The 22,471-nt window shown below is 44.1% G+C and overlaps 1 protein-coding gene and 1 non-coding gene across 3 annotated transcripts; one reads left to right on the top strand and one right to left on the bottom strand.

Moving 5' to 3' along the window:
* The first annotated feature begins 120 nt into the window (after window positions 1-120).
* On the top strand, window positions 121-16,840 carry Gsta1 (glutathione S-transferase alpha 1). Of its 2 annotated transcripts, NM_031509.2 has the most exon segments (7): window positions 195-412; window positions 5,199-5,306; window positions 10,677-10,728; window positions 11,626-11,758; window positions 12,765-12,906; window positions 14,656-14,787; window positions 16,468-16,840. In NM_031509.2, coding segments are annotated over 6 exon segments (666 nt in total). In that variant the 5' UTR covers window positions 195-412; window positions 5,199-5,219; the 3' UTR covers window positions 16,588-16,840.
* Window positions 16,841-21,942: 5,102 nt separating this feature from the next.
* Window positions 21,943-22,053, bottom strand: LOC120094861 (U6 spliceosomal RNA). Its single transcript, XR_005489560.1, has one exon. It is a non-coding gene; the product is annotated as a U6 spliceosomal RNA (small nuclear RNA).
* Window positions 22,054-22,471: the final 418 nt, after the last annotated feature.

The raw sequence follows: 22,471 nt of genomic DNA, 5'->3' as shown, positions 1-22,471 counted from the left end.
CTCCCTAGTGGTATGCTCTTTATAGCACCTCCCAGCTTAGAAACAGAGATGTCCCGTTTTCTTTAGCCCTTGCCTGCCACCTATGAAACCTCACTGGAAGTTTCCTGGAAAATGCATCTACACTGACTTCCAAAGAGTTAAACTTGTTGAAAGACTTCCTGCCAGCTTTCTGCTGGCAGCATTGGAGGGGAAACACATTAACCAACTGTTTAGCAACTCAGGCATGACTTTGCATTTTTCTTCTAATCTTTCATAGAAATTTCTGGCCACTGGACACTGTGGGAGCAGCTTTTACCTTATTGGACTATCTCCCCTTAAGTGGGAAGGGCTTAGTCAAATGCAGTAAAGAGCTATAAAACATCGAGAACTCTTGATGTGTTGTGAAACTTAGAGGGAGCAGCTTTTTAACAAGGTAAGTACTGATCGAATCAATTTTTCTACCTAACACACACACACACACACACACACACACACACACACACACACACACACCCCTTAGGTACATAGAAAATACTTTAGCACAAGCAAACATTTCTTTTATACTTGGGTTATGCAGACTTGGTGTAGCTCCCTCAGGGACAGTTTAAGAGTTGTTGACTCCATTTCTGCTGGATACATTGTTGCAGAGATTTGAAAAGAAAAGGATTTAGAAGATTATGGTATAAGAATTTAATGCTCAGAAGCAAACTGACTTAATAAGGCGAGAATAGAGTAGGAAATAGCCTAGACAACCTGGAATTATGTCCAGGAAAAAGAAGCATGGGATTCAAGCTAGAGTCGCTTTTTCTAAAGAAGAAACCAGGGTGCAATTGGGAATTGGGAGGCTGAGGCAAGCCACAAAGACAAAGAAATGAAATAAATGAGGAAAGAAATCGAGGTCCTCTCCTTAGCTGCTTGAAAATTTGAATAACATAATGAGTTATGTTTATAGTCTAACCACATGCTTTGATCATTAAGCTTTTTGGACTGCATTCTGTCCTATCAGACCATAGACCAGTGCAATGGACCTCATAAACCACACACAATCTAGTGTTATGGGGAAACTTCTTGGATTAAAAGTAGCACTCCTAAACCCGTTGCCTAACATTTAAATCCTTGATTGAGGTTACTAACAGGCGTGTGTCTGAATCAAAGACATTGGTAATGACTCAAAAGCTGCCTCCTAGAGCTTCCTGTCTAGCTTCTAGGAAGCTTCATTGGAAAATTTCCAGCTTTTGTTCTCTGCTTTTGTAAACATGGGGAGGGGCCTTGTAAATCTTACAGCTTTTATGATCTTCCTAAGTCTCTTAGGTTACCTTAGCTTTCTCAGAATTATAAGGCTAGTTCTTCCTTTCCCAAGATTGTTTTAGTTCAGAGGAAATCACTACACAACACTTCCCCTGTTACCTGGCTACCCAATCTATAAAGGGCTTCCTCCCTCTCCGTTTTAGAATGTTGAGATAGACCCCAGACCTCTACCACCAAAGAGTGTGGTGTTTCACATGTGCATTACCTTCATGCTGTGGGAGCCCAATATGTCTCCCCAACCTCAGTAGACGGCAAGCAATAAGTCCTGACGATCAATGAGGACCTGCCTTCTCAAGGATTAACACTTCAGAATTCTTAACAGAGAGGGCAAACACGGGAGCATTTGACAGGTAGCCAGAATGTGGAGGTCATTAGAATGTGGAAGTCAACAATGACACAGAACAAATGTTAGCACTGGGGGAAAGGGACCTATTACAAAAGAAAGACTGTGAAGTTTTCTGAAAGTCCAGATGTCAGAGTAACCAGGTCTAACAATTCATAGGAAGTGAGTTGGTGGAGAAGGATATTGAATAGACATTTTAGAGGAGCAGGCTGGCAAGATGCTACCCAAGTAATGTTTGAGTGAGATGTGGTCCTGATGTGACCAGAGGGAGGTAGACATCTCAGACTTTGAAAGTTTTCTGTACCTGGCAAGTAGCTCCCCATCCCAATGCAAAACAGAGAGGTCCCCAATCTCTTAGCTCACTTGCCTTCTCTTATGGTTCTTTGTGCTTGGTCATCTGAATCAGGATTCATGGATTGAGGTTTCCAAAACACATGTGTGAGGTTACCGTTGAACACATTGTGCTCTGCCAGGTTTCCACAAGGCACATGGATATCTTTAAACTCTAGAGAGAAAGGACCATGTTGGAAAATCATCCTTCGCTGGTACATCATGGTTTCTTCAGATATGATGGATGGCTGATGTGTTCAGACACACACTAGTCTCCCAGGAACGGAGGCCATGGTGAACATGCTTGTGTGATGTCTCTGCTATGAGTGTTATGCCTATTGATTTATTGTGTTGTTCATTAGCTTCTGCAGGGAGGGTGCAACTTTCTACAGTGAGAAGGGAAAGGGAGAACCAGATTTAGAAATCTATTGAGTTCATATGTCTCCAAAGCTGGAAGGATTTAATCTGTGAGACTTCCTTCTACCTCTGAAGGTGTGTCACCCTTAATCAGATGTTAGGATTAACCAGAGATAGAACTCCTTTAATTTACTACTTCAAACCTTTATGGATTTGTTCATTTCAAAAGAAGCTCATTTTTTCCCACACATGTTTTCTTCGTGTTCTTTTTATATGCTTGTATTCTGTTTTGTTATTATTTTGAAACACCTGGCTAATATTTAGCTCAAATTCTTATCCTCCTGCCTCGACGTCTCAGGTACTGGGATGGAAGTTGTGTCCCAACTCACTCAGCAGCAAGTTTTCTTAGTGGGACAAATACAGCAACATTAATCTTCCTCACACTGAGTTCCTAAATCCTCACAGTAAAGCACCGAAAACCTTTATCTGTGTTTTCTTTCCCTGAAGTCTCCCAAAACCTGCTAACAGAAAGGCATTCGTGCGTTAGATGCTCCCTCTAGTCCCTCTTCCAACACTGACTTGGCTGAAGGACTCTGGGGAAATAGGCAGTAGGTGCTCAGGAGAGCAGCATGGAGCTCAGGAGGGCTCCAGGGTGGCGTGGAGAAGCCCTGACCTGTAACTAGGACAAGTGCAATACTCTGAGAGCGGGAGTGTGTTGCTTCTCCCTGAACTCCCTGAAGACCTCTGTGAAGGAGCACCAACAGCTGCCCCTGTTGGGCAGGTCCCTGACAGGACCTGGATGTGGCTGAAGAACATGTGAGACCCCATGAAATCATTCGGTCTCTCTGGTTCTCATTCTCTGTTGACTCTGTGAGGCTGTGTGATACCCTTTGCCCTGGTGGAGAACCATTAGAAAGCTCTTGTTTGGAGACTGCAGAGTGATAGCATGAGGGGCGGGGCGTTATGATGAAATGTCATGTAATGTGATCCTCTATAGATGCTAATCGGTTTAGTAAGCAGATTTGAACCGCTTGGCTCAGTGTTCCCAAGGATCAATCACCTGCAGCCACTCAAACTTTACTATCGCTTCCTCCTGCTCAATCGTTCTACCTAATATGAACATGAAATAATCACCTTCTACAGATATAAAAATAACGAAGCAATTATAATTACCATAGATTTTACAACATAAAGTTTGGGGCTCAGGAGCTCTATGTTATAAGTGAAGGTATTTAAAGTAATTTGCTATTTTAAATCCAAGTGGATATACTTAAAAAAAATACATGTTAGTAAAGACAAGGATAGTGTTTCCAACTGTACAGTATCAAAAGCTCTCCAACGACAAATATAATGCTTTGTAACAGCTATTAGGATCTGTAGAGGGAAAGTGTGATGCCCCTGAGTTTAGTTTTATATCCACGACTTCATTGGTCCCATCTGTCCCGGGGGCCATTGCTTCATTGCTTCTTAAAATTTATTTAAGTTTTGTGTGTGTGTGTGTGTGTGTGTGTGTGTGTGTTTGTGTGTGTATGCTACCTCCAAGCATCCTGAGATGGGGAGCTGTCATATTTCCTCACTGGACTCATGCAGGATCTCCTAATTCTTAGCAATGACTAATTGAGCATATGGACACACATCTATTCATCTGTATGGTGTACACACTGAACTGAAAGCACGGTCACCTATTTAACCCTTTCTGTACTCTGGTACTTCTTATCTTTTTCCTAGTCCATTAAAAAAATGGTGATCTTCATAGCCCTTCTAGAGATTTCCACACACATTTTGAAAACCAATACCATAGGAAATAAATCCTAGACTCAAATTTTAAATGGATGAGTTAAAACCAGAACAGTGTTTCATTTGGGCTAGCTATTCCAGAAACCTCTGTCTTTCCAGCAGTGCACTTAAAAAATATTTAATAGTCCCAGCAGGTTATGTTTTAAAATTAGGATAAGGAGAAGATGAGCTGACAAGAATACTCAGCATGGCATAGCTGGACACCCTTAACCTGGTCCTATCTATATTCTTTAAAATGAACTGAGCACCATTCAAATGCAGAAGCAGACATAGAAGCAAGAAGTTAGGATTCTGTGTCTGTGGGGAGAATTTGGTTATTTTGAGGGGCACCTGAGTAATTCTTAGCATATTCTCTCCATGTGGTCAAGCACAGCTTCTGAAGTCCACTCTGTTCTTACTCAAATGCAGCTTAACAGCCAAAGGGCTTAACAGTGCCTGCTGCCATGGCCATCGCTGTGTTAGCCGTGTCCTCTGGGTTTGATGTGTTCGCTTATGAGGGAACAGATCCTTCTTGTCTTTGTTCCTCCCTCTGACTCTTCCTGTCCATCCCTGACTTCAGGGCAATTGTGCACACTGCATTAAACTTACTGATGTCCAGGTTCCTTAACTGAGCCATGGAGAAATAGGCAGTTCATGTGGCCATGTGTGTGCTAAAGGCAGTGTGTTAGAGGAGATCTGGGCCGGGGATGAGGCTCAGGGATACAGGCCTCGCCTAGCCAGTGAAAAGCCCTGGGTTAGACCTTCACCAGGAGGGGAAGGGGGAGGGACCCGAGAGGAGGGGAAGGAAGAGAGAGACTGTAGTTTGCTGGTACTTTGTTTTCCTATAATGTCCCACATGTTATCATCCTCCACTCTGAACTCTGATCCTATGTTTTTTTAAGTCACATATTAACTGATGGAGACACTAACTGGTTTGGTGCAACCTGAGGGTGGCTCCTGATAGCTACCAATTTGGACCATGGAACAGAGTCCAGGGATGTTTCCGACCCTGCCCTAAAGAAGGCAGACACTTCTTTAGCAGCCGTTGTCCAGACCCCCTCGTAGGACAGACTTTTAGAACAGGCTGTGCTTCATCTCTGTTTAGAGAACTCAAGCAATTGCTGCCATGCCGGGGAAGCCAGTCCTTCACTACTTCGATGGCAGGGGGAGAATGGAGCCCATCCGGTGGCTCCTGGCTGCAGCTGGAGTAGAGGTAAGTTCTGCATGAGTCATTTAAGTGGGACCTCGTTGTCAAACACTTTCCTCACACGAACTGACAAAGCGTCTTACTGAATGACCTAAGATAAAAACTGCCACACACACACACACACACACACACACACACACACACACACACACACACACACACACAAAGGAGAGAGAATAAAAATAAAACTCAAGGGGTTGGGGATTTAGCTCAGTGGTAGAGCGCTTGCCTAGCAAGCGCAAGGCCCTGGGTTCGGTCCCCAGCTCTGAAAAAAAGAAAAAAAAAAACTCAAACTAAAAGACGTGTAATTTATCAAAACTATATACTTTCTTTAAATTTAAACTGTAATTAAAAAGCTAAACCTAAAAGTTATGCCATTAAAAGAAAAAATAGAAACACGAACATCGCCTTCTTGGTGATGTTAAAGGGCCTTTAATGTTTAGTGTTTTCGTGTATTGTAGTTGGTTTCCTTTACACAGACTCTATGCTTTGTGATTTGGGTATATATCTGGGTGTAAGGATGCATAAGTGTATGTAGTTAGGCACATATGTGGAGGCTGGAGGATAACATTTCATCTGATTTCTCAGGTACCAGTCACCACTGATTGTTTTGTTTTGTTGTTTTGTTTGTTTTGCTTTGCTTAAAGACAAGTTCGTTCACTGGCCTGGAACTTACCAAGCATGCTAGGTTGGTTAGCCAGAAAATATCTCTGCTTCTCCAGCAGCCAGGGATCACAGCCATGCTCACCACACCCAGCTGTTTGACATTCCTAAAAGCAGAAAATGGAGCAGGATATTTCTCTCTACAAACGAATGATGCTTCTGCGTTGAGAGCCACGTTGTCAGCTTTAAAGGAATGTTCCTGACACTGCTCCTCAATGTCCCACTGTGGCTCCTGTCCTCCCGCCTCGTTTTTAATCTATACGTTCTCCTTGCAGGGATAGCTCTGCAAGTCTGCTATAAGCTATGACAGCACCTTTGCACAGTGTGTGGTTGACCCAACGTTGGTATAGATGGTGGATGCGTGCATGGGATGTGAGAGTTCCTTCAAGGGATGAGAAAAGAGGTGTGGATGGGCTTACAGGAGAGAGCCCCGCTGCCATGTCTTGACAACTGTTGAGAGTGAGGGGTACAAAGAGGAACCTCATAAGTTTCTGATTACTTTCACACACCCCCAGACACGTCAACAATAAAAGGACTGAAGCATACACTCTTAGGAAATGAATGTAATCACCCAGAAAATACACACACCAGATGAGGTGGACAGGAGACAATGCCAATCCTCTGTTGAGCATGAAACGTATTCGTTTATATCAGCTAGAGAAGTCAGGATTTTTTTTTTCTGGGTCATGGAGGTATAGGGCCATAAAAGACTGACAGAATGCTTGCCTTTGGACGTCATATTGTCACTGTGGTAGCCATAGCTCTCCTCTTAAAAGGAATAAGAGATAGCTTGTTCTATCTAACTACGCACTGTGAGTTAACATGGTCCAGGGAACACAGACAGATGTTGCGCCCAACACCCATGTTCCAACATAAAAGGGTTTTATAGTTTTACAGAACAAAGAAGGTAATATGTCAAGCTAAGTTTAACATATATTGGTGGGCATTTGTTGTCAAAGGTGTTCTGTGTCAAGAGCTTCTAAAAGGTTTTTATTTATTATCGTGAGATGTTAGTTCAGATACAAGGTGGGCCAAGGAATGGCTTTTCCACAAGGCTAAAGCGAGCCCAAGATAAAGGAATTAGAGTCTGAACCTATAAATTCCAACTCTTCAGAGCATTGACATCCCAATAACGTCTATTGGACAGACAGACTCTTCCCACAGGATTTTGGTTCACAGTGAGATATAGCTTCTCTATAGGAATTTTTCATTCACGGTATGAATGAAAACGAATCAAGTTTTTTTTTTCTTTTAAACATGGTTAAAAGGCATTTTTTTTCAAACTTTTTTGCACAGTAATCTGGTGGGATCTTTGTGATCCAGCTGGATACTGCTTTCTACAGGTGTTACAAGGGAATACGTTTCAATCTAGGCAGAGGCATCCCACAAATGGGTGGCCATGTTTGTGAGAAAAGAACTCATGAAAACTGCCGAGAGATCTTGTCCCTATATGAGATCTTATCTCTCACATGAGTTTCTACTATCTCTGCTTCTTGGCGAGCTGTTTCCCAAAGCCTCAGATTACCACCCATTCACATCTACTCTGCGAATGTATCTACTGTGTGGCCCGATCCTGTTTCAAATTCAATGAAGAAAAAAGGAAAAAAAAATGTGTCAAAACACCCAAGATTGTTTTCTTCACACAAATGAATGTGTGGTTTCCCGGGTAACCAGATGACAGCCTTGTGTTTCAAGACTCCCAACCCTCTGGGTAGAGGAAGGTCAGTACAGACAGAGCAAGAAGCAATGTTGCCATCTTCCTCTCCTGCCTCTCAGCATGACTGAAGAGCCTGCTGGGAACAAGTGGCCTGGAACCTCTGGCTCAGAACTTCTGTATCCAAAGGATGATCACTATCTCCCCATCCATCTTCCTCCTCACCATCATCATCACACTCCCAGCCCCATCTCACCTTGCCCACCCTCCTGGGATAACAACTTTCTACCCCTTATGATTTTCCTGGGCTAGGTGTTTGGCAAAGTGTTATCATACGACCTCTTATTGCTTCTAGAGCGTGATACACTAGTGGAATCATACAGTACCACAAGAAACTGATCCACAGAGCACTCTCGATAAGCCCAAAGTCCTGAATTTTCACTACCAATGGCTCTGTAAAAGTCAAATAGTCACTGAGAGTAACCCTAAGGCATTATGTAATGACATTTGCTCTCTGTGGGGCAAGTGAGGTACTGAATGTTTTTGAAAACTTTCCAGTATTCTTTTAAAGAAGAGTACACTTCCTCTAACTTTACAAATGAGGGAGTGAAGTCTTTCCCATGTTAACTGACTGATTATACCATCTCCCAGCTAACATGAGACAAAGCCATGAGGGCAAGCAAACATGTCAACCTCAAGAGTCACATGCCTTGATGACTCGTTCCATGGGCTTTCCTTGGGTTCTGCCTACAAAACAACTTGTATTATTATATACAATCCACCTGTCCTCTCTCTCTATGAGATATGCATGGCTACTGGAGTTGTAGCAGATGCAAGGCCCTGCTCCCAGCAGACATCACACGCACAATGACTCATTTCAGGAAAACACGTAAATGATCAGATATGGTTCTAGGACAAAGTACATTTTTTCAGCAATGTGAGAATAGTTTAAGCTATATTTAAAAACAAAAGGGATGATACCAAAAGGTACCTGGGGACAAAAATTCCTGAAAAGAAGCTAAGTCTGCAGAGACTGATTAAGACTATGGAGAGTTTGGCTTGCCACAGACCCAGAGGCTAATCTTGGACAAACTTGAGCCCCCTTTGGGTCCATTCTTTGTACACCTCTGTGTCAGATCTAACGTCTCATAAACAGATGAAAAATATGGAATGTATTTACTTAACAAACGCTGATGCTGATTCACCACCAGCCTAAGAGTTGACATGTTATCAGGTAGCACAGAGGTCTATAGTTAGCATTCTACCACATGGCTATAACCCACCTCTATATTGTTTCCAACGCCTATATTTTAAATATACCTTTAACATGTGCCTTCTTTGTTCTGTCATAAAATTCATTCCCTATTGGAACAATTAAACTTGGGGTCATCAAAACCCATGTTCTCAGGCCATGGCCAATCCAACGTGGATCCAAAATAAACTCTCTCTTATCTCCTTTGAGTTGAGAGGTGTGTTTTTTGTGTTTACATCCATCTTTTGAAATCCTAATGATGTCCCCACCTCTTGCTGGCTACTGCACTTGGGAAAGCAGGCCACAGCTAGCCAGGACAGCATAGTAGACCTGGCCCTGGTGGCATGGGTATAGATGAACCAGCCCGAGGATATGAGGGTCAGAGTGCTGCCCCAGTGCCTTGTTGATCATTTGGTGGCATGGGAACAGGAGATGTAGGAGTGTAGGAGAGTTGGCCCCAATGGTCTGAGCATTGGAGAGCCAGTCCCTCTTCTCGATAGCTAGCTCTATCTCTTGCATGTGTAAATCAAGAGATGTAGCCCTGGTGACATGGGTATGGGAAAGAAGGCAGGCTGAACAACTCAACCACCACCCAGGCCCAGAGCCAGGGCTTAGAGTAGGTTCACATCTCTCCCACCTATGAACTGCTGGAGCTTCAGAAGGGGCCAGTTCTGCAGAACCAAAGCATCAGGATCTCCATGACACAAAATCTCTGAGGGGAATCCTCATGAGGATCCAGTAGTGACAGTGTGGCAAAAGCCGGAGGCCTCGAACTAGACCAATGACCCATTGCAACCAACATTTCCAACTGAAGCTTTTTGGATTAGCTGTGAGACCCACTGTGACCCAACACAGCTTCCACAGGAAGGTTTTGTTTTATTTTGTTTGTTTTGTGTGGGGAAGACTGCCAAGGTGGATGGAGGATGTGGAGGGATAGGGGGATGAATGGGATCGACGTTGATATGATGTTCAGAAAGAATCAATAAAAAGTTTTTACAAACCCTAATGGTGTCTCACGCTTACTGATCACTTACTGTACAACCGGTGGTTTTAAAGGTGGCTTGCACGCCTTAGCGATTTAGTCTTGAAATCAACCAAAAACAGGCATTGTAAATAAATGCATTCTATGGATTAGGGTACTGAGACACAAGAAGACTCAGTAGCATGGTTGGTGTAAAGAACCTAATACATTCAGAAGGACAAAAGATCAGTGACAAAAAAAAAAGTATGGAGATATTAATGCTTTCTTACCTCAGGAACGCTACATTATTGTGTCCCCATTTTCCAGGAAAGGCAACTTTACTTGCAAGAGAAAAAGAGTTTAGCGAACAGGAAGTGCTTCGCTCACTGAAGCAAGGCTCCTGCCTGAAGAGATAAGTGCTGTTAAATACAGCAGAAGCCTAGTGGCAGGATATTAGACATACGTTCGTGCCATATTCCACTCTGGAGACACACAATGTTCCTTATGATCCCCCTTGGGATCGGATGAAATATTACAAATGCATAGCCAGAAGAACACACCAGCATTTCCCTGCTACTGGCATTCCTGTAAGTCATGATTTACTCAGCAGCACAGGTAGAGTCCTGGGAAAGATGACGTCAACTACAGTAAGGTGAAGCGATGTGACGACAGCTCCTGGCCATAAGACACCCGCTATAAGTTCCCATTAGCTATGACTAGCTTACCTGTGTTCTTGACAAGTTTAAAATTAGCTTTCTTATTTCATATATCCTATGGACAGGAGCCTTCAAAATGAAAAAGGTGAAATTAACCAATAAAGACTTGGTTACTCTTTCTGTTTCCTAGTTTGAAGAACAATTTCTGAAAACTCGGGATGACCTGGCCAGGCTAAGGAATGGTAAGAAACAGATCTAAACATTCCTGAGGGTAGTCTCTGGTAGAAACTTTAAACATTAAAGAACCTGCCTAATTCTTGTGTTCATTGATGGATAAGGTGATAGATTGTAAACCACAAGTCTCTGTGAGCAGATCTGAAAATCTCAGTTAAAGGAACTGAAAAGCTCTTTGTAGTCACTGAGAAACCATCCCCAGAGCCCCACGGGGGTCCCATCTCTGCTGTCACATGCTCAGTGCAGTCAGCTCAGGTTCCCACAGTGCCCTCCACCCACATACAACTCACCTGATGCCAGGAGCAAATAGAAGTCAGTCACCTACCTTGAATTTTGGCAGGTTTAACAAACTGATTTGCGTGTAATACTGTGCTCGAGGATTAACAAAAAGATTATGCTGGTTATGTGGAATCCTCTGAGAGGATAAGCGGAGAAAGGGAGAAGGCCAACACTTATGGGTGACGATCACTGGGCCTGTCCAGTACATACTGTCCCTTTGTGTTAGTGAAAAGCACACAGGAACCTACATAGAAGCACATTCATGATCTTGTCTTGATATTATGAACAGCAAGAGACTTGAGGACTTTCTTTTTTATTACAAAGAAACCTGCTGACAGTACAACTATATCTCTTTCAACTTCTTTCTAAAATATACATGAAAATGAAATAAACACACCATCACATCCTGTCAACAGATAACAGCATTAGTGTTCGTGGTATGAAATAAAAATACCAGTAAAGTAATAGGCTGGATCTTAAAAGACACAAAAGATGCAGAAAACAAAAATGTAAATGCTATTTCACTGAAAGTTATCAAGTCATCAAATCTGTTTTGTTTTAAATATATCTGACCATAGATTTTACAAATTATTTTCCTTTCCCTTTCTCTTTGCTTCATCCAATAGATGGGAGTTTGATGTTCCAGCAAGTGCCCATGGTGGAGATTGATGGGATGAAGCTGGTGCAGACCAGAGCCATTCTCAACTACATTGCCACCAAATACAACCTCTATGGGAAGGACATGAAGGAGAGAGCCCTGTACGGTGACTTTCTCTGGAAAAGATTTCATCCTCTCTTGAGTGAACATAACCATGGCAAGGGATTCATGAACACAATGGGGTTGTGTGCTTGGATGTACATACACTGACATCCGTTAGGAGGAATACCATGGAGATGAAGAACATGAGGGTTAGAGAAGTGTTGCTATAGAATAGGAGATGTTGGAATCCTGTTTCCATTTGTTTAGTCTTTAGAAGAGATATTTTAGCCAATATCTTTGGACAGAGGCCAAGTCTTTGACTGAGGGTAAGGAGAAGGAGGACCCAAGAGTCTATCTTCTAGTTCTGACCATTACAAGGCACAGCCATGGTTCCAGGTCACCATCTAAATCTATATACAGCCAGGCTGCTTGTGGCTCATGGAGTCCAGTGCAGAGATGCTAGGGTTGCATGAAGGTTTTTGTGGAAACTGCCAAGACTGATCCTGAGGTCTCCTTTCTCCCGTGATAGGACCTCTCTTTTCGAACTAAAGTTTTCCATGGAACTGTGAGTTGTTTCTCAAAAAGCTAAGCATCAAAGCCCCTAGCAGCTCCATTAATAGAGAAATGCACAAGGGGAATGAAAATACATACTCAGGAATAATCATACAGGAATGTACACAGATGAGCTATTTATAATGTAAAAAAAAAAGTAAAAAAAAAAGCCAAATGTTAAAGAGAGGATGCAGAGAAGAACATTGCTTGCTAGACAGTCAAGTCTTTCAAAGTGGAATATTACGAAGGTGGTGGCATTTGCCTTTAATCTCTGAACTTGGTGACAAAAACCTGTCACCATAGTAAATTACAGGCCAGCCAGAGCTATCTAGAGAGATATGTTTGTTTTTTGAAAAATCTCAAAGTACTGCTAAGCTACAAATAAAAGTCAGATTGCGATTACTGGCTCCACAGTACTATCAGAGGTGAAGGAATTTACCACAACCTTTTACATCCTTTAGCAGTAAAATCTGAGGCAGGACAGTTTTAACAAGATGCTTGTCTGTTTTTCAGCATCGACATGTATGCAGAAGGAGTGGCGGATCTGGATGAAATAGTTCTCCATTACCCTTACATTCCCCCTGGGGAGAAAGAGGCAAGTCTTGCCAAAATCAAGGACAAAGCAAGGAACCGTTACTTTCCTGCCTTTGAAAAGGTGAGAGGAAGTTCACTGACCTTGCCCATGCTCAGAGGGTCTAGGAGTCCTCAGGGGACAGTCCTGAGCAGCCAAAGATGCTATAACAAAACGCCAAGCACTGTGTGAGTTAAACCATACACTTGTTCCAGACTTGTTCTTTAGTCCATGGATGCCCCTCATCTGTCTTCAATTGAAGATGTGGTACAGGAAGTCTCTGACGTCCCCTTGTTGGGAACACGGATGCCATTCATGAGCACTTAACTTGTAGGATCTCAAGGGTCCGACTTACTAAGAGCATCATGCTATAGACTAGGGATCAGCTTAAGACTGTCTGCATTTTGGGTTACACAGGACAATTAATGCAGAGGGGGGAGGGGAAGAGGAGGGGGAAATGGAGAAGGAGAGGGAGAGATACTACAGGATTAAACCTAGGTTTCTCAGATAAATTGACACCAGAACCCCGTTTTTCTGAGCCTCTTTTTGTTACACAAGAGGCTTTTTAGGAAGTCAATTTCCACATACCAAAACATCTTATCTGATCCAGGGGTTGTCTGAAGGAACCATTACCTAAGCCATTCTCAGACATAGGGAGGGAGAGAGTTCCTGGTTTACCATCTATGTCCTAGGGACTAACTTATGCAAAGGCTCTAAGAATCCCTCAGAAGAGAAACCTCTTAAAATTTCAAATAACAATCACTGACTATTTACAAAAGGCCACTTCAAAGTCTAGGTGCCTTCACTTCAGAATTCATGCCAGATACGAAGGCTCTGCTAAGATTCTGCTACACAAAACAAGGCTAAAATGTAGTGATCTTGAGGCCAACCTGGGCTATATGAAACCTTGTATTCAAAAATAGGAAAGGAGGAAGGAAGGAAGGGAGGGAGGGAGGAAGAGAGGGTGGGAGGGAAGGAGGGAGGGAGGGAGGAAGGAAGGAAGGAAGGGAGGGAGGGAGGGAGGGAGGGAGGGAGAAAGGAAGGAAGGAAGGAAGGAAGGAAGGAAGGAAGGAAGGGTGGGAGGGAAGAAGGAAGGGAGGGAGGGAGGGAGGGAGGGAGGGAGGGAGGGAAGGCAGACAGAAAGAAACAAAGTTAGTTTAAAGAACACATTGTGTATCATCTATTTGATGGCAAAATCAGCATTCTCTGGTACTGGCTTTGTTGTAAGTATCCATTCCTCCCGTCTCTGCCCATGCACCCTTCTTCCCACCAGCTAACCATGGTATTTAATTTCTAGCATTTGAAAATTAATTATAGACATGTATGCAGTTAACCCTCTGATGCTTCAGCAGTGCTGAGGATCCCATAATATAGAGTCTGACGTCGCAGAGATGACAGCTCAGGCCTTCTGTAGATGCCACAGACACGAGAACACTGGGAAGCAGAATGAGGAGGAAGGTAGTCACTGAAAGTCTATGTATGTGTGAAAGGTGCAGTCACACAGCAAAGCCACTTCCCACAAAGAGACTACAGAGTACAGTGAGGGATTACTCCCAAATGTCAGGGCTTCACCCCTTTAGGGTCATCAGGATGAAGTAGTGCAGTGGGAGCTAGGAGTTTGGCACGTCTCCAACATGTAGGGAAGGACAGGTGACAGAATGATTGTCAGAGATCTGTTTTGTGATTTTATCATGAGCCAGGGCCTAGGGACAAGCACCATGCACCTCACAAGGGAGCGAAGGGACATTTGATATGAGGCTCAGGAAAACTCAAGAGGCCCCAGGTCTGATACCAGTTGTCTTCAAGATCTAACTAGCATCTTGACTTCCTCAGGTGTTGAAGAGCCATGGACAAGATTATCTCGTTGGCAATAGGCTGAGCAGGGCTGATGTTTACCTAGTTCAAGTTCTCTACCATGTGGAAGAGCTGGACCCCAGCGCTTTGGCCAACTTCCCTCTGCTGAAGGTACTCTGTTTCATATGGGACAGTCCATATCTTACTTATGTCATTGAATCCAATATTTTAACCATAAGGTTAACAGTGATGCAAACTCCAGTGTTGCTTAATTCCAACCCCAATAAACCCAATATAAAAACACACAATTCTACACTACATAGTGTAGAATTATAAACTACATAGTTGTAAACTACATAGTTAGAGTGGGCAGATCTAACACTATGCTAATTTATTCCCCAGCTGTAATAACCCTTGCTCCTGGAAGTTTCATCTGCCCACATGGTTCTGGTCCATCATGGCTTCCTCCTCCTCCTCTTCAGTCCTCTCTCCTTCCCCTCTTGTCCTCTTTTCCTCACTACCCGCCCGCTCCAAACCTCCAATCCCACCTTTCCCTTCCACTGCCCAATCATAGACTCCTACTGATCAGTTAAAATGGGGAGAAGGTTCACATGAGTATGAGATGGATGGCTCACCCGAGGTAACACCTCTTGAGGAAACAGAATTAACATCAGAATATAAGCAGCATCAGGACAACCTACAACATCCCAGTTTCTTCCTGCAACCCCTCTCCTCCAGCCACACCTACAAAATGAGATTTTAGACTCTAGTTCCAAGACACGAAAAGAATCATGTTACATGAGGAAATCTGAGGTGGATACTCTCTCAGGACACATATTCTCTCTTGTATAATGGAAAGACCCCAGGACTCCACTCTCTCTCCCCTCACCCTATCCCACCTTGGACTTGATCCTGATTTCAATGGGATTCTCTCTATCAAAGATACAGCATTGTCCTTCTACAATGAACATATCTGGAGAGATCTTTTTCAAGCTTCTGCATTAATGAACATTGTATTTCTTTCTACAGTAGTCCCCTTTCCTGGATCACAGTCCCTCTTTTTTCCTTTCTTTATTTCTTCCTTCCTTCCTTTCTTTCTTTCTTCCTTATTTATTTATTCATTTATTTATTATTTAAGATATAGTCTGTCACTGAGCCTGGTCCTCATCAGATCTGGTAGGCTGACTAATCGATAAATTTCAGAGCTGTCTCTCTCCACCCTCTGCACCATAGCATTGAAGCAGAAACACATACTACTCTCCTAGGTTATATGTGGGTTGGGGATCCAAACTCACACCCTCATGCTTGCAGAGCAGGCACTTTGCCCACTGAGCCATTCCTAGGCCCTCACGCTCTTTTTACGTGCCTTTGTTTTTTCTGTGGTGCTCGTGAGTAAACCTTGCTTCTACCAAGAAAATGCTGTACCACTGGGCTATACTGCCAGTCCCTGCTACTCCCATTTTTCTTTCCAGGTGAAGGTTTGTGGTGACTGGATCCAGGTGTCCCCGTTTCCTTTCTACTACCATTTCTGACAATATTATCCCAAATCATCATTTTTACCTATTTGGGTGTTTCTATGTATCTATGTGCTGAGAGAAGTGGTGAGTCTGCAGGATTAATGTCCAAACAAGACGGGAAAAACTCAGAGAGAATGAATCTTTAAGATATATTGGTACAAAGTCCATTTCCTTCCTCTCATCTTCATTGTCTCTGGGTGTCTGTCTCCAACCTCTACCCTCGTGCTGCTGATGGAGGGGCTCAGTTGGTCATTTGCCCGGCAGGGGCACAGGGCTGGGCAAACCATAACTCTTTCTTCAGCTGCTCTCTGAGGCTCGGATTTGTCTGTTGCAGGCCCTGAGAACCAGAGTCAGCAACCTCCCCACAGTGAAGAAGTTTCTTCAGCCTGGCAGCCAGAGGAAGCCATTAGAGGATGAGAAATGTGTAGAATCTGCAGTTAAGATCTTCAGTTAATTCAGGCATCTATGGATACACTGTACCCACAAAGCCAGCCTTCGAAAGCTTTGCAACAATCGCATATTTTGACTAAATGTTGACCCTACTTATTGGGAGGCCAACACGTTTTCTAATGCTTCTGTGTTAATTCATATAGACATGACTGATGAGGAATTGCTGGGATGCTATTTGGTTGTAGTTAAAATTTGAAATCATGATCACTTCCTCAGATATTACTTTGAATCTCAATAAAAACTTCGCAAGCTTCTTAGAGTCTGGGGTATTCGAACATCGTCATGAAATAGTTGTAAGGTCCTCGTCAGAGGAGAAATCCTCATGTCAAACTCTTCCTTATGCAAAAATAACCTTTCTGTGGGGAGAGTGCCCTTCCTGACTACACACATACATGTGTACTCTTACACTGTAAAGAAGTTTTTTCCTTCAACTAATTAACCTTTCTGTAAAATTAATTACTCAAACAATATATTTGTGTTCAATATAGAGCAATCATTTCTCCTGGGGCTGCATGAATGATATATATGTCAGATACAGTCATTTACCCCACCCCCGAAGCTCTGAATTTATTGTCACAAAAGTAAGAAAAACTTGGGGTATTCCTAATATAAACTTGGACATTCTGTGCGTCCCATTACTGAGGCTTCTAGAACAGTGTATTCCAAACCTTATGCCTTAAAATAATGTACGCTTATTGTCCACATAGTTCTGGGTGAGGTGTATGTCTGAAATCAAAGTCCTAGAAGCACGAGGTTCTCTCTGAAGGCTTCGAGAAAGGATTCCTCTTAGCCCCTTCCCAGTACCTTTTGGTAGTCAGTCATGCTGAAATCCCTTGCTCTATTGATGTATAACCCAAATCTCTCTACCTCCATGGTAGCATGGCGCTCTCTCTCTCTCTCTCTCTCTCTCTCTCTCTCTCTCTCTCTCTCTCTCTCTCTGTGTGTGTGTGTGTGTGTGTGTGTGTGTGTGTGTGTGTCCCTTGCCATAGAATAGTAATCAGATTATGGGCACCTTAGTATGACCCCAATTCAGTATGTACATCCGTAGAGACCGTTTTTCAAGATGAGGTAACATTGACAGGAATTATGGCTAAGATTGAAACCCTCTCTAGGACGGAATGGTGGGAGCAGTTATTTCTGGTTATATCCCTAATAGAGATACTGCTGCTGGGCACTGAATGAGAGCTCACACAGCCATGTTCCTTCTGCTCTGGCAAAAACACCTGTGGAAAGTGACTTGGAGAACAATGGGTTTCTTTTTCGGCTTACACTCTGGGGATACAGTCCACTCTGCAGGGAAGGTATGCTCGTGAGAGTAGCTTTAGCTCATCTGTCAAGGATACGAACAGCTACTCACATTCCTGACGCAGTTGGGAGGCAGACAGAGAGATGAATGCTGTCAGTGTGGCCATCTAATTCCAGAGTCCAGGTTGAGCCACCCACTCATGATGTGGCCCCTGGTCATCCATGTGTCTCCGAACAGCTACAGGAAGAAGCTGGCAATCACTGCCTTCCTCCTTCGCAGGGCGTAAGTTGATGTCATTATGCAGGGGAAGGCAGACAAGATAAAACAGGGTCTGTCATTAGATGAGAAGGAAGGGAGGCAGGAACAGAGGTTTTAGAAGGAGAGAGGGGAACGAGAGGAGAAGGAGCTGGGAGAACATGGCGGCAGGTGTTAAGATTCTTCTCTGCACATAGACACAGGTTGAATGAATATTTTTAAGGGATGGGCGTGTGCGGGATTTTGGGCTGTCTAGATGGGAAAATTATATCTTATCGATTGGGTCAGAGATTATTGTGTGGTGTGTTCTTTCATGTGGTGACCTAATTGAATCCAAGAGAAGCACCAAGCCTGCCATGGAATTGGGACGTGTATGCCTGGCATGGTAACAACCGTCCAAGGGAACTGGGAGTGAAAGCAAAGCAGTGTGGCAAGGTGCCACGCAGGAATGGCTCACCGACCGCCCAGGGTTAGATAGTACCATGAGGGCCAGCACGGAGCCACTGAGATAAATAAGCGCTACTTCCTATGGACAGCGGAACCTGAAACTAGCAAGAGAGCACCATCCAGATATGCACTGGAACTGGTTGCACGGCTTTTTCTTTTTTACCACAACAGGGGACCTGCAAAGTGCAGTGCGAATATAAAGGAACTCCTTCCATCTCTGAGCTAACTGCATATATGTCTGCTCTTAGGTCACTGTTACATTTCAAGGTGTTTCTTCTTGCTCTGACTGTGAACCAATTTACAAGCCTCTCCCTACCTCTTGTTAATAATCACACGCATTTATTTTTGGCTTTAAGGCCTACGTGTGTGTATGTGTGTGTGTGTGTGTGTGTGTGTGTGTGTGTGTGTGTGTGTGTGTGTACAATGTATGGGCGCAGTGTTCACAGAAGCCAGAGAGGGGTGCCGATCCCCTTGGATCTTGGTCTGGAGTTACAGATCATTGTGAGCTCCTGTGTGGGTGCCTGGAATTGAACCCACGTCCTCCTCGAGATCACTCAATAACTTTTAACAACTCTTAACAACCATGCCATTTCTCCAACCCTTTGCCTGCTTTGCTAGTCGTCTCCCTCTCCCTCTCTCCCTTTCCTTCTCTGTCGCTCCAATCTCCAAAATATGCTTCAGTCTCAAAACCACATGTGGTGAAAATCTTTCCCCATGAAAGATATTTGGAAAGATGAGAATCAGGAAGAAAACACAAGGAGAAAAAAATCCACACATCCTTTCAAAGGTGAAAGAGTCCGAAGGTTGTTGTTTCGCCTAGGAGCAACATTTGACGGATAAGCTTGCGTCCAAGGGTGTTTTGCCATGGGTTTGAGACCCTGAAAGGCAAGACTACAGCTTTCTATCTGTGTGCCTTAGTCACCAGCTATTCCCTAATGTACAGCACAGGCAAAACAAAGATGGTAAACAAAACTAATGGGAGAGGAGGTTAAGGAACCCACGGGCATGTCCTCAGGACTGTGAAATACAACCTCACATTCGGATTCATTGTGCTTAGGATACAACATCAATTTCATTAACTTTATACATCCATTAGGAATTCAGAACTCTCCCTTTATGATGGATTCTTGCTAATGGGCAGGAGAAGATTTTTTTGCATGGGTTGCATTAGGATTGTGGAGACAGATAAAAATATTTCCTTCTCATGATTCAGGCAGCCAGTCTCTGCTCACAATGTCTTCACAAGACACTGCCCCCGGAAATTCTGTAGCAACCTCTCACCTTTTCAATGTGGTTCCTGTAAAAGACACAGGGCATAGGTGTATGGGGGAGGGAGGTATTTGTGACGGTGAGAGATAGAAATAAAATACAAGGGGGAAAGGCATATTGAAGAGAGAGAAGGGGGATAGGTCTGGACAAGATGGGGGCTTGGCAGAGATAAAGCACAGATGCTATCTACAGCTTAGCATCCCTGGTAACATTATCAGTATCTGGTCTGAGCAGATGTCTGAGAGAACTGACATCTGCTCAGTATCTCATAGAAAAATGAAACAGGTTTCTATCAGTCTCATCAGAAATTGTTGCAGATACTGTTCCTGAGGTGTGATTTTTACATTGATGTGGTGTGTGTGTGTGTGTGTGTGTGTGTGTGTCTGTGTGTGTGTGTGTGCACGTGAGTGTGTGTAATGAAGAGGGTTGTTTCCTTTTGCTAGGCTTGAACATTAACACTGTGCTCTTGTAGTTTCACCTGACAGCACACTGAACCACAAGGCACTGTGTCCTCCTGGCCTTGTCCTGGAGCTGGCTGGCAACCATTGCTCCACTGTACTGTGCTGTGGGCTCGTTCCTCTGAACAACTTCTCAGCTCCCCACACTCCACCATCGTTCGCAACTTCCAGGCCTCCTCTTCTCCGGCTGCCCTGACATTGGCATCCATTTCTCTCCAAGGCACATGAAATGTACGGCTCAAAGAAAGAGCCTAGTTATTCCCAGCTGAGCAAGGCCCAGGCAGCCTGCAACCCAGACAAGTGGGCACCATTTGCCTCAGAACTACTGCCACGCCGTGTGTAAGTCTTCCATAGAGGACAGCACCATTCCCTTTGGTCTCTGAGTCCTCTTTCAGTCCTTCCTGAAATCATCCTCACTGCCCCCTCAGAGGACTGTTTGACTTCATACTGGCAGGCCTGGAACAGACAGCTCAGGGCAGTGCTTCTAAGTGGGCTGAAGAGTAGAGCATGGCCCATGCCTCAAGTGCTCTCTTACGAGATGATGCACAAGTCTGCTTGGATGAGAGCTCCACACTTCCTTGGTCTGAGGAAGATGATAATTTGGAAATAATTCTGCTACTCGCTCGCCAGCAGAGAAGAAATCTTTCTCTTGTCTGTTTGCTTGTCTTGGGCATCTTCAGTCTCCATGATGATGCAGACCCGCTGCATTCAGCTACAGACTCACACACCAGGTGACACTCTGTGTGCTTCATCACTCAGAGTCACCTCTCATGTGTCTGTGGCCCTATCCACACACCCACCCCTGTCTCTGGTGCCCTCCGAGTGACTTCCCTAGCTAGGCTATCAGCTCTCCCTCTGAGATCAAGTTAGGGTAAAAACTCCCAAATCAGGGAGTCTAATGCTCTAGGCTCTGCCACCTGTCCTGAGGAACTGGGACAAGGGCCATGAAACTGGGAAAGGACCTTTATTCATGATGTGACATCAGAAAGCACAGAGGTCCGGTGACCTAAAAGCCAACTACAAACTGTCTCAGCATTACAGGGACAAGGATTGGAGCTCTACAAGACAGGGTTCTGGTGGTGTTGGTCTAGCTGATCATTACCCTAGCCACTGAGAGCTTTTTTGATGCCAACCAGCTCTCCCGTGCTCAGGCATTGGTTTCAGTCCTTTGTTTAAGATGATCATCAGTTAGGTTGTGGCTTCTGAAACCCAAGGAACTGTGGGTGGCTTGGGAAAGTTCAGAAAGAGGGGAAAGAAATCAAATGGGATAAATAACAAAATCCACTTAGCCCACCCCATCCAAGTCTTTCTCAGAGGCTTTGAGGAAAGGACAAAGAAGCCTAGCTCTGTGTCCTTGCTCAGGAGCAAGCTTGGCAAGAGTCATCTGGGGCTAAACCGATGGCCTTGACGGAATCAACTTAGCTTGTCCCTGAAGAGACTGAAGTTATCAGGCCCAAGGCTGCTGTGTGCTGGGACAGGCCTTGAGATTCCTCAGGTTCCTTTTGTGCAACATTGTTTGCTTGGCCTCCCACTTCCGGACTTCGTCCCATTGTACAATGGAGCCTGCCAACTCTGCCCCATTTCTCCCCTGGAAATAGTGATGCAGTGCTGTTCTTATTAATAAGTTTTCTGGGCATAAGACAAAGCTTCTTCAAGGCCTTCCACCCTTCCTCCCAGCTTTTTTTTTTTTTTTTAACGCTTCACAAATTTTCGTGTCATCCTTGCACAGGGGCCATGATAATCTTCTCTGTCTTGTATTCCAATTTTAATATACGTGCTGCCCCGACGTGAGCACGTCTCATCCCCTGGCATCTCCACCTCAGGATCTCGTCACAAGAAGGACTGACGTGCTACTCCAGTCAGTCCCACAGCTGCTGGAGAACCAATGGCAAGAGGCTGAGAAAGGAGTCTCAATCTGTCATGGAGTGATTCCAGATGTCATTCAGTGGCCCCGGTCTCCAGGCACAGCCAGAATCTTTGCGTTATTTGGGGCTTCCCAGTAACAAGGGCAAGAACACAAGCTCCAGGGCTGGCTGCATGGATTGGTTTGGGGATTGTGGTGGTGGTGGGTGGATATTTTGTTTGCTTGCTTGTTTGTTGTTTGTTTGTTTACGTCATGATCTCAATATGGACTGTATTGGTAGTTGGTACAGAGCGAAGCCGACCTTGGATTCAAAGAGATCTGCCTGCCTCTGTCCACCCTAGCTCTGTGA

This window comes from Rattus norvegicus, chromosome 9 (assembly GCF_036323735.1).
Source record: "Rattus norvegicus strain BN/NHsdMcwi chromosome 9, GRCr8, whole genome shotgun sequence".
In the NCBI taxonomy this organism is placed as follows: Eukaryota; Metazoa; Chordata; class Mammalia; order Rodentia; family Muridae; genus Rattus; species Rattus norvegicus.
This window is presented reverse-complemented; position numbering and strand designations above follow the sequence as displayed.

Coding starts and splice junctions, on each gene's coding strand:
- Gsta1 (XM_063266628.1), top strand. CDS start 5,220: ATGCCGGGGAAGCCAGTCCTTCACTACTTCGATGGCAGGGGGAGAATG. Junction 11,759..12,764: donor GACATGAAGGAGAGAGCCCT/GTACGGTGACTT, acceptor TCTGTTTTTCAG/CATCGACATGTATGCAGAAG. Junction 12,907..14,655: donor ACTTTCCTGCCTTTGAAAAG/GTGAGAGGAAGT, acceptor TGACTTCCTCAG/GTGTTGAAGAGCCATGGACA.